General features: G+C 42.4%; 1 protein-coding gene across 1 annotated transcript in view; it reads left to right on the plus strand.

Annotated features, from left to right (window-relative positions):
* Window positions 1-12,561, plus strand: part of arfgef3 (ARFGEF family member 3) — a 629,444-nt gene that overhangs the window by 153,922 nt on the left and 462,961 nt on the right. Inside the window, exon 12 of the mRNA XM_031902164.1 lies at window positions 10,922-11,799. Coding sequence (XP_031758024.1) covers window positions 10,922-11,799 — 878 coding nt within the window. The remainder of the gene's footprint in view (window positions 1-10,921; window positions 11,800-12,561) is intronic.

The following is a 12,561-nucleotide window of genomic DNA, read 5'->3' on the forward strand; positions in this document are numbered from 1 at the left end:
TTTAAACCAGTGAAATTCAGTGGATGAAATCTGATCGGCTGCTAGTGGCACCAACCCACTTTTCCTATTTTTGAACTGCAGTCCCCCAGTGACCAACTCTGCAAAGTTTGGGGCATAAAAATTGTGGGACTGACAGCATTTTACATTTCACCAACATAATAATATGAAGAGAAATAAAGGTGACATAAATAAAAAAGAGAAACAGAAAGTAGGACAAGCTGATTATGCCGAACTGCAACTCCCGCCAGGCGCTCATGTTAGCCACGTTAGGCAACAGGTAAGTATAAGTGATAAGGCCACATATTAGAAACTATTCACAGATGCAGATTTCATCCCTATCCCACCGGTACTATACTTTATATGTTCTAAAGGTTGAATCACTAACTGAACTTTTTTCCCCTGAAAGCTAATTGTGTTTTTATATATTTTTTGAGGGGGGGATGTTTTTTGCACCTTTTCTCTTACTTTTGTCGGTGTTTTGTTCATTTCTAGTTAGTCACAGTGGAACCCTCAGGAGACTGCATAGCTGGGAAACAACCAACGTTGTGTATCACTGCCAGTGTTATAGTGTGAGGGCCTAAATATCTGCCATTAGTACCCCTGCATCTCACTGTATATAATGTGCTGGTTTTGTAAATATAGACTGCATTTCACTGTATATAATGTGCCTAGGATAACAATCCCTACTGCCTTTCTCTAAAAAAAAACAAACAAAACAAATTTAAGCTAACTGATCACAAATGGATAGCACTCCCACCCGCACTTTTGCACAGTATCCCTGGGAGTCAGAGGGAACAGCAAGAGGTAGTTGGGAGGTTAATTTTTACTACATTAGCTGTAGGTCAGTCTGTGTATGGCCCATACACAAAAATGTCACCCTCCGCCTATGAGGCCAGCATTACCGAAAGAGAAAGGGACGGCTGGTATGCAAATACGACAGTGGGACAATCAGCCTATTAAGGGTGACCCCCTGGGTCAGTACTGCATTCCAGATAACATCGTAATAAACTATTAATGCAATAATTTAATGTAGTAGCCAGGTGTTATGATGTTTACCATGGGCAGTTTTGGGCTTTTCAGTGGGTTCTGTTTGCTTCATTGCTGCTTTAAGAAAGGCTGTGTGGAAGCAGCTGAAATTTTAGTTATACGTCAATTTAAGTCTTGTGAGTACAGTATCTCCCCCCAAGATTATACAATGTTTTCCATACTGAACCCAGGCATATTTATCTTCACTATAGAAGTGAGTGTCTGTTCCAATCCATTTTGTGTATACTGTATGTATGTAATTTCCACATATTGAATTGATTCTGGGTCCTGGGAAGCTTCCAAAAAGTCCCTTTTCTTGTCTGCCACTCACAAAAGTAAACATAGATATGGAGTGTCAGACTGGGCCAGCAGCACATCGGGAAAAACCCCAACCCAGTCCTGTTCCCAGGACCACCGTGGCAGTCCCAGGCCCTGCTGGCTTTTTAGGTGTAAGGGGGGGGGGGGGGGCTGGCCTTGCTGCACAGTTGTGATTCCGCAGACCTGTGTGCAGTGCTGCCCAGCTCTCTCTCCTTATTTATTAAGACTTTCTTAGGGGAGAGCATTTGTAAGGGTGATTGTAAGAAATTGTGCTCGCCAACAAAAAGGGATATTGCTCCTGTTTGTACCTCTTTTTAATTATCAGTGAGTTATGCCTAAAAAAGAAAAGAGTACCTTATATACTCGAGTATAAGCCGAGTTTTCCAGCACTCAAAATGTGCTAAAAAATGAATCCTCGGCTTATACTCGAGGCAACTAATTTTGTTAAATAAAAATTATCATACCATGTAGCAGGCAGGTACACACGCATTTCGCACCCCCACGTCACACGTAGCGCCGCCCGGCCCAGGCACTGCAGGACTACTCATCACAGTGGCGGGTTTAGGTATCAGGAAGTGGTTATAAATAAATAATAAAACAAATATTCCCTAGTGCACTAACTATTCGGTAGAAAAGTGATCGGTAGAAAAGAAACAGGAGATGATGTTTTACAACTCGTCACAGCGGTGGATCCGGCGCCCGAGCCTCGGCCAAGCATGCATACACGGCGCTTCTCATTTGTGCAACTGGGGGAGGTAGCGTGCCGCTGTGACGAGTTTTAAAACATCACTCCTGTTCTGTTTTCTACCGATCACTCGTTTTTGCTTGACCGAATGCTTAACTAACAGGCTGGTGGCTGACTGAATCAACTGCTTTTTCAATTCAACAAAAAAAAAGGGATAAGTATTTTTTATTAACTTTATTCAGAATCACTGTGTTTTCTAACTGTTGGGTTTAAATTTTTTCAAAAGTATTTGCTCTTTTTGGTGCCAATTTACAAAGTTTGGTGAACTATAAGGCTTACAGCAGGTTTGCCAGAGTTACATTCCTTTGTAATTACCCTCAGTTTGAGGGAGTGGGGTTTGATTAGTTGACCTTAACAGACTGTAGAAATAGAACCACAGGCACTCCAGTGGAGCTTGCTCTGGTGGTAGGTGCTCTGTAAGTGATTGCTCTTTGAAGTGGGGGCTCTATAAGTGGAGTTATAATCACAGGAGTTACAAACTAAAGGAGTTAAAACAAGGTAAAAAAAAAAAAAAAAATTTTTTGTGTTTATTTAAAAGCCTTTTTCCCCAATTTTTGTTTAACTGTTTCTGTAACTGGGAGAATGAGTGGCAGCAACATTGAAGGTATGACACAGTGCACAGCCTGCCGCATGTATGCAGTTGTGGAACAACAGTTCCAAAGTGCATACCTCTGTTGTGGATGTGAGCGAGTTGCCACTTTAGAGGCTCGCGTTAGAGCTCTAGAGGAACAAGTTGCAACACTGCGTTCTATTGACAATCTTGAAAGAAGTCTCTTGCTAACTGAACAAGAACTAGCGGGGTACAATCTATACAGCCCTGACGGATTGCACCTCAATGGAAGGGGGTCTACTGTGCTAGGGGAGAGAATGGTTAAGAGGCTGGAGGAGTGTTTAAACTAGACAAGGGGGGGGTTGGTAAGCTAGATTCTTATGGGAGAGCTAGTGTAGATGGGGCAGTGGGACCAGTAAAGGGTTGTGGGGGAGGAGTGAGGGGGGCATATAGTTTATCAGATAAGGAGCTTCCATTGTTACAAGGGAAACAGACTAATTTTCACCTTAGCTCTAACTGTCCTTTAGCTAATGTAAGCTGTAGAGGAAGAAGTAGTAATCTCCGCTGCATGCTGGCTAATGCGCGTAGCTTGTCGGGAAAAATAGGGGAGCTGCAGGCTATTGCATGTATTGAAAATTATGACTTAATTGGTATCACTGAGACCTGGTGGGATGAAAAATGCGACTGGGCTGTGAATTTAAATGGGTATATGCTTTTTAGGAGGGACAGAGGGATTAAAAAGGGTGGAGGGGTTTGTCTTTATGTAAAGTCAGATTTAAAGCCATGTAATAAAGACATTACAAATGAAAACGTTGAATCTCTTTGGGTAGAAATTTCAGTAGGGCTGAAGGTAACAAAGAAAATGATCATCGGTGTATGCTATAAACCACCCCGTATAGATGAGGGGGATGAGGCCCAGCTACTTTTGCAAATGGAGGAGGCTTCAAAATTGGGTCAAGTTGTTATTATGGGGGACTTTAATTATCCGGACATTGACTGGAGTAATGGGGTGGCTAAGTCAGAAAAAGCTAGTAGGTTTGTAAATATGCTAAATGACAACTTTTTATTTCAGGTGGTTCAAGAACCTACTCGGAATGAGTCTATTTTGGACCTGGTAATATCTAATAATACTGAACTTATCTCTAACATTTGTGTGGGTGAGCATTTGGGGAACAGTGATCACAACATGGTCTCCTTTGAGATAATGCTACAGAGACAGCTCTATAAGGGAGTAACTAAAACGCTCAATTTTAGACGTGCAGACTTTGCCAGTTTAAGGGCATCTCTGCAATGTGTCAACTGGGAAAGGCTTTTCATGGGGTTAGACACAGAAGGAAAATGGAACATCTTTAAAACATTGCTTTGCAAGTATACACAACAGTATATTCCCCTTGTAAGCAAGGAGAGGCATCGCAAAGCAAAACCTTTATGGCTGAATAAAAGAGTTAGGGTCGAGGTTGGTAATAAAAAACGTGCTTTTAAAGCATTCAAGTTAGCTGGGACAGCGGAAACTTTCATCAGGTACAAGGAAGCAAATAAAGCATGCAAAAAAGCTATCAGGCAAGCTAAAATAGAGATGGAAAGGGATATTGCAGCTAGGAGTAAAAAGAATCCAAAATTATTTTTTAATTATGTGAATAGTAAAAAAATGAAGCAAGAAGGGGTGGGAACTTTATTATCACGGGGGGGTACGTTGGTTGATGAGAACGGGGAAAAAGCAGAAATTTTGAACTCTTATTTTTCATCTGTCTATACATCTAAGGAGCCAGATAATGAAGGCTTCCCTTTTAATATACCCAGTGCTAGTAATTTAGCTACTGACGCGTGGGTCACTCAGGAGGAAATTCAAAAGAGAATTGAACATGTAAAGGTAAACAAAGGTCCAGGACCGGATGGGATTCATCCCAGGGTATTAAATGAGCTGAGCGCTGTGATTGCCAAGCCTCTTCACATAATTTTTCAGGATTCGTTGAGGTTTGGCATGGTGCCGAGAGACTGGCGGATTGCTAATGTGGTGCCGTTATTTAAAAAGGGATCTCGTTCTCAGGCTGAAAACTATAGGCCTGTTAGTCTGACATCAGTAGTAGGAAAGCTTCTGGAAGGGGTAATAAGGGATAGGATAGTTGAATACATTGCAGTTCACAATACTATTAGTTTGTGCCAGCATGGTTTTATGCGTAACAGATCTTGCCAGACTAATTTAGTTGCCTTTTATGAGGAGGTGAGCAGGAACCTTGATGCTGGAATGGCAGTTGATGTCATCTACTTAGATTTTGCTAAAGCATTTGATACAGTACCTCACAGAAGGTTAATGATCAAATTGAGGAATATTGGCCTAGAACATAATATTTGTAATTGGATAGAAAACTGGCTGAAGGATAGAGTACAAAGAGTGGTGGTAAATGGAACATTTTCTAATTGGGCCAGTGTGGTTAGTGGAGTACCGCAGGGGTCAGTCCTTGGTCCTTTGCTTTTTAACTTGTTTATTAATGACCTGGAGGTGGGCATAGAGAGTACTGTTTCTATTTTTGCTGATGACACTAAATTGTGCAAAACTATAAGTTCCATGCAGGATGCTGCTGCTTTGCAGAGCGATTTGACAAAATTGGAAAACTGGGCAGCAAACTGGAAAATGAGGTTCAATGTTGACAAGTGCAAAGTTATGCACTTTGGTAGGAATAATATAAACGCGAACTATCTACTGAATGCTAGTGTATTGGGGGCATCCTTAATGGAGAAGGATCTAGGGGTTTCTGTAGATCACAAGTTGTCTAATTCCAGGCAGTGTCATTCTGTGGCTACTACAGCAAATAAAGTGCTGTCTTGTATAAAAAAGGGCATTGACTCAAGGGATGAGGACATATTTTTGCCGCTTTATAGGTCCCTGGTAAGGCCTCACCTTGAGTATGCGGTGCAGTTTTGGGCTCCAGTCCTTAAGAAGGATATTAATGAGCTGGAGAGAGTGCAGAGATGTGCAACTAAACTGGTAAAGGGGATGGAAGATTTAAGCTATGAGGTTAGACTGTCGAGGTTGGGGTTGTTTTCTCTGGAAAAGAGGCGCTTGCGAGGGGACATGATTACTCTGTACAAGTACATTAGAGGGGATTATAGGCAGTTGGGGGATGTTCTTTTTTCCCATAAAAACAATCAGCGCACCAGAGGTCACCCCTATAGATTAGAGGAACAGAGCTTCCATTTGAAGCAGCGTAGGTGGTTTTTCACGGTGAGGGCAGTGAGGCTGTGGAATGCCCTTCCTAGTGATGTGGTAATGGCAGACTCTGTTAATGCCTTTAAGAGGGGCCTGGATGAGTTTTTGAACAAGCAGAATATCCAAGGCTATTGTGATACTAATATCTACAGTTAGTATTACTGGTTGTATATATATAGTTTATGTATGTGAGTGTATAGATTGGTTTGTATAGGTTGTGTGCTGGGTTTACTCGGATGGGTTGAACTTGATGGACAATGGTCTTTTTTCAACCCTATGTAACTATGAATAGTTAGTGGCAGGTTTTTAATTTGGAGCGTCTCGTTCGTGCGTTGGGGAGGGGTGCGCACGGCGCACTCGGGCGCTGGATCCGCCGCTGTGATGAGTAGTACTGCAGTGCCCAGGCAGGGTCCGGCCGGCGCTACGTGTGACGTGCGGCGGTGCATGCATGAAATGTGTTTACCTGTCTGCTACATGGTATGATCATTTTTATTTAATAAAATTAAAAAGCAGGATTATTTAATTATTCAGTTAACTCAATTTGTTATACTGTGGGCTATACTGTGGGTTATACTGTGGGCTATACTGTGGGCTATACTGTGGGCTATATGTAGCCATGTAAGCACTTGTGAGTGTCCTTTTATGAAATAATTTGATTATTTAAACTTAGCAGTAGCGGCTGCATTTCTCACCCTAGGCTTATACTCGAGTCAATAAGTTTTTCCAGTTTTTTTAGGTAAAATTAGGTACCTCGGCTTATATTCGGATCGGCTTATACTCGAGTATATAAGGTATGTATTTAATAACAACAAAAATTGCAAGACAGGTATACAACCTCAATGGGTCATGTGCTGGATAGTGGGAGAGAGAGAAAGAGCAGTCCTTGATGGTAAATCATCCAATCCTTAGAGAAATTGATCCTTCTTATTGATGATTTTCTCTCTCTTGAAGGTATGGCCTTGAAGGGTCAGTTTATATATCATTTTGGTTCCATTCAGATGCATTGAATCCCCTCTAGTCCATATTAGTCCTTCTCCCAAAATAGGTTGTAGGGGTTCAACAAAGGAGAACTAAAAGGAGAGCCACTACAGACTGCTGCTTGAAATGTATGAACGGTGTAAAATGCAGAACAATTCACTGCTGCACTGAGGAACCATCTCACCTGCTACTGCCATTTTCTAAAGCTACAAGACTACAACCAAGCTGCTAATGGCAAAACTCACCTCATTTCTACTGATTATATGCATGGCAGTCTCTCCTTTCACCCCCCTGTTGTCTGTCCATACTCCATCCACAAATCCTCCTCCCTGCTCACATCTACATACTCCAGCTCCTTCACCCTATAACTACTTGCAACATCTTCGCCCCCTGGTTACTGTCCATACACGGAGGCGCACTCATTTTAAATCCTCTGCTCACATCTTCTCACTCTTTTTCCTACTATTGCTGGCTGCAGGGGATGTCTCTCCAAACCCCGGGCCCTGTCCCATACCTACTTATATTTGTCCTCGTCCTTCTGTCCCGATGCTTAAAACCTTTTGTTCCTCTGCTGTTTCTAACCTTATTCAGGTTCCCACTCTTCCCTCTTCTTGCTTTCCATTTTCTTGTGCCCTCCTTAATGTCCGTTCCTTAACCAACAAAACTACACTAATCCATGATCTGTTCTGCTCTAAATAATTTCATCTCCTCGCACTAACAGAAACCTGGATTTTGCAGAATGATACCGCCACTGAAGCAGCGCTCTCTCATGGCCGTCTGTCTTTCTCCCACACCCCCCGGACCACTGGACGCGGTGGGGAGTTGGAATTCTCCTCTCCTCCCGTTGTCAGTTTGCATCTATTCCTATTCTTCCAGCTTTTTCGTTTAACTCATTTGTGGTGCATGCCCTTCAAATCTTCCATCCTCTCTCTGTACGGGTGGCTGTCATTTACTGGCCCCCAGCAGCCTCCTCCCCTGCTACCTTCCTTTCTGATTTTGAAACCTGGCTCTCTTTTTTTCTCTGTACTGATGGCCCTGCAATCATCCTTGGTGATTTCAACTCCCACAGTGAAGATCCCTCGCAACCGTGGCCCTCACGTTTTCTCTGTCTAACCTCCTCCTTTGAACTCCAGCAGTGGATAAACGCTCCGACCCATAAGGATGGCCAATCTCTGTCCCTTTCTGATTTTAACAGTGCCCCCTTCCCCTTCTATGACCATCACTTGGTTACATTTTCTGTCTCTCACTGTCCTTCCCAACATGCTCCTTCCCCCACTGTACTAATTCAAAATACACTTGACGTAGACCTCCCGGCCTTATCTCACTCTTTCAGGTCCAGTCTCTCCTCCTTTAATGAGATGTCTGAACCTGATACCATGGTTAGCGAGTACAATAGCATTCTAGCCTCCACCATTGACTCATTTGCACCCCTTCAGCCTAAGCGTACTCGGGCTCAAAACCCACGCCCCTGGCTGAATGTGCACCAAATTCTTAAGCTCTTGTGCGAGGTCTGCAGAACGTATGTGGAGGAAATCCCGTACACAAGTGGACTTTATCTATTATAAATTCCTATTGGCCTGCCTCAACTCTGCCTTGTCGAAGGCTAAACAGGAATACTATAATTCAACAATAATAAATCCAACCCGCGACGTCTGTTTTCTATATTTAATACCCTCACAGACTCCAGGACTTTGCTGATTTCTTCATGAACAAAGTGGAGTCCATCCGCAGTCAGATTCTCCCCTCTATTAATACAAACCAGCTCCTCCTTCCGCAGCCCCCTTCTGCATGTCTTAGCTCTTTTGGTCCCCTAACTGTCTCTGAAGTCTCCCGACTTCTATTGTCAGCTCCGCTCAACACTTGCTCTCTTGACCTTATGCCTTCTTCTCTGATTAAACACTGTTCTACTGAACTTACTCCAGTTCTTACTCACATCTTCAACTCTTCTCTGACTTCTGGAATTTTCCCCTCTTCCTTCAAACAGGCCTGTGTCAAGCCTATCCTTAAAAAGGCCACGCTCGACCCGTCCTGTCTCTTTAACAACCATCTTGTCTCGCTTCTACCGCTTGCCTCCAAATTCTTAGAGCATATTGTCTTCTCCCATATTACTAAGTTTCATAATTTATTAGACCCGCTGCACTCTACTGAGACAGCCTTGTGCAGAGTAACAAATGATCTTCAGGTTGCAAAAGCCAAAGGTCACTTTTCTAAACTAATCCTCCTCAATCTATCGGCTACGTTTGATACGGTCAACCACTCCCTCCTGATGCAAATTCTGCATTCGATTAGCCTCCTTAGTCAGGCTGCATCCTGGATCTCTTCTTACCTCTCTAACCGTTCATTCACTGTCTCCTATGCTAACAAAACCTCATCTCCTGTTCCTCTTAATGTGGGGGGTACCCCAAGGTTCTGTACTTGGGCCGTTGTTGTTCTCCCTCTACATGCTTGTCCTTGGGAGATCTTATCCGTTCAGTTTGACTTTAAATAATCATCTGTATGCTGATGATATCCAAATTTATTTGTCGACCCCTTCATTAACAGTTGAAACTGAGACTCAAATTTCTAACTGCCTCCTAGCTATCTCCAATTGGATGAACCAATGCCAACTAAACAAAAACTGAACTAATGATCTTTCTGCCTAAGCCTGGTCCTACCCCCCCTTACTATCTCTATTGATGGCACCCTCATCAAGTCGATTCGGCGCGTTGTGGTCTTTGACTCCTGCCTCTCCTTCTTTGACCATATTAACACCACTGTCAAAACCTGTCACTTTTTCTTACACAATATTGACAAAATCCGTCCCTTTCTTTCTACTGCAACAGCTAGGCTGCTCATGCATGCTTTCATCCTATCCTGACGTGACTACTGTAACCTGCTACTAACCGGCCTCCCTAACTCCCATCTTTCCCCCCTACAGTCTATATTAAATACTGCTGCCAGAATTCTCCTCCTCTCATCAAGGATAGTTCAGGCCCTTCCCCTGCTAAAGTCCTTATCGTGGCTTCTTATTAAACAAAGAATATTTTACAAACTCCTACTCTTAACCTTCAAAACCCTCCATTCCCCGCTACATCTCTTCTCTTGTGTCTCCGTATGTTCCCGACCGACTCTTTCGTTTCTCGCAGAGCAACCGCTTGGTTGCGCCCCCCCCCACTACTACTGCTGTTTCTCGCCTTAAACCTTTCTGCCTTGCTGCCCTTTACATTTAGCATGCCCTTCCTGATTGCCTCCGGAGAGAATCCTCCCCCAGTCTTTTTAAAACTAAACTTAAAGACACCTGATCTGGGAACTAGCACTTATATTGTAATGACGCCCACTGTGACCTACAGCACTTATATTTGTCTATTTGTGTCTTTAAGTTACCCTCCTATATAGATTGTTAGCTCTACGGGGCAGGGACCTCCATCCTCTGGTGTCTTTGACTCTTAACTTATTGCAACTGTATCTTGTATTTATTTGTTTTTATTTATTTGTATTTATTGTTATACTGTGTATTTATCTATTATTATCTTAATAATCCCATTTGTATTAATGTATTCTACTGTACAGTGCTGCGTACATAAGTAGCGCTTTATAAATTAAGATATACATACATACATACTTACTTTATTATCTGGGCCCCTCTGCTGTCAGTAAGTTGAAGATTTCAGATGGAAGAACAGGAGCTCCTGTGCCTGCATGTTCTGTACTCTACACAGCTTCTTGTACTGTGTAGTGGAAAGTCCTAGTAGAGCCGCAGAGGGATGGGCTGGAGGGGAAGTTCAAATTTCACCCATCCAATTCCTGTGCGGATTATTATATATTATATATAGGATTATTATGCTGTTTCTTGTTTCTGTTGTTAATTGTGCTCCAGATAGCCAGAAAATCAATATACATATGTGGACTCTTTTTTTCCGCAGCAATATTTTAACCACTATTCTTATTGAGCTATATAGAGAAGTTGTTAGTTTCTTGGATTTATTTCTATTTATCTGTGTTTGATGCCAATGATAATGACTGCATGTGTGCATCTAATATTGGAACCATGTAGACATCTATCAAGTAAATTTCTGCTCTATAATCAATACACCTATTTCTATTTTTGTTTCTGTAGGATCATGGATGGAATGACAGAGGGATGTTTTAAAGGAGGCATTGAAGCATGCTTTGCATCGGTCTCTTGTGTCTGCACCTTGCTTGGAACTTTAGAGGATATAAGTCAAGGTAAAGGTCTTAAAGAAGATCAGGTTCAGTATCTGCTTCGTTGTATAGAAGAGCTAAGAGATGGTGGAGAGTCAACTAGAGAATCCATGGAAATTAACGAGGCTGATTTTAGGTGGCAAAGGCATGTCCTTTCCACAGAACACACACCATGGGAATTAGGAACAGAAAAGAGTCCTGATATTAGCATAAGTGTAACCACAGACACTGGACAGACAACATTAGAAGGAGACCTAGGACAGACTACTCCAGAGGATAACATTGATGGCAAACAGCTGAAGAATCCAGATATAGAAATTGTGGATCAGCCTGATGTTGTTCAAAGAAGCCATGTAACAGTTTATCCAGACATAACTAATTTTTTGTCCGTTGAAAGTAGAACAAGATCTTATGGATCCAGATGCAGTGAGAGTAATTTTAGTGTTGATGATCAAGATCTTTCTAGGACAGAATTTGACTCTTGTGATCAGTATTCTATTGCTGCAGAAAAAGATTCCGGTAGGTCAGATATATCTGATATTGGATCTGATAACTGCTCTCTAGCCGACGAAGATCAAACTCCCAGAGACTGTCCTGGTCACAGGTCATTAAGGACTGCTGCTTTGTCATTAAACTTGTTGAAGGTTCAGGAGGCAGACCAGCACAGTGCAAGGTTTTTTGTACAGTCACTTCTAAATATCATACAACGCCTTCTGACGCTTCAAAGGATAGAGGAAGTTGACACCACATTACAGAATTTTGCATCAACATTTTATTCAAGTTTGCAAGCAGGCAAGTACATTTCTACATCTACTTTGTAACAAGTCTTCTAAATCCTTAAATATGTTGTTGGTATCTTCATTTACATGCATAGTATCAGCAACAACAACAAAACATTTGTAAAGCGCTTTTCTCCTGTGGGACCCAAAGCACATAAGCTTGTCTCAGATCAGTACATATCTATGTGTGCAGAGGAAAAGTTATGTGGACATACATGCCAGACTAAACAGGTGGCTTTTCAGTTTTGATTTAAACGTGTCCAGGGTTGGAGCTGTCTTGATTCCGTTTGGCAAAACATTCCACAGGGTAGGGGCAGCATGACAGAAAGCTCTGGATCCAAAGGTTTTCAGTTGAACTCTGGGGGTGGTCAGGTTATTGGATCTATTTGATCTAAGGTTGTGGGAGGTGTGACGTAGTTGCAACAAGTCCTTCAGGTATCCGGGGCCTAGGCCATGTAGGGATTTGAATGTTAGCATGCCAATTTTGAAAAGGATTCTCCATTTTATGAGTAGCCAGTGTAGTGAGTAAAGGATTGGTGTTATGTGGCAATGGCGGGGTTGGCTTGTTAGCAATCTTGCGGAAGCATTCTATACTAGCTGCAGGCGGTGTAGGTCTTTATTTGGAAGGCCTGCATAGAGGGCATTGCAATAGTCCAGTCGTGATGTGATGAAGGCATGAAGTAGGGTTGGAGGAACCTCAGAAGGAATGAGGTGCTTAATTTTTGCAATATTCCTTAGGTGAAAGAAGGAATGTTTCACCACAGCTGGAATTTGG

Source organism: Xenopus tropicalis, chromosome 5, assembly GCF_000004195.4.
Source record: "Xenopus tropicalis strain Nigerian chromosome 5, UCB_Xtro_10.0, whole genome shotgun sequence".
In the NCBI taxonomy this organism is placed as follows: domain Eukaryota; kingdom Metazoa; phylum Chordata; class Amphibia; order Anura; family Pipidae; genus Xenopus; species Xenopus tropicalis.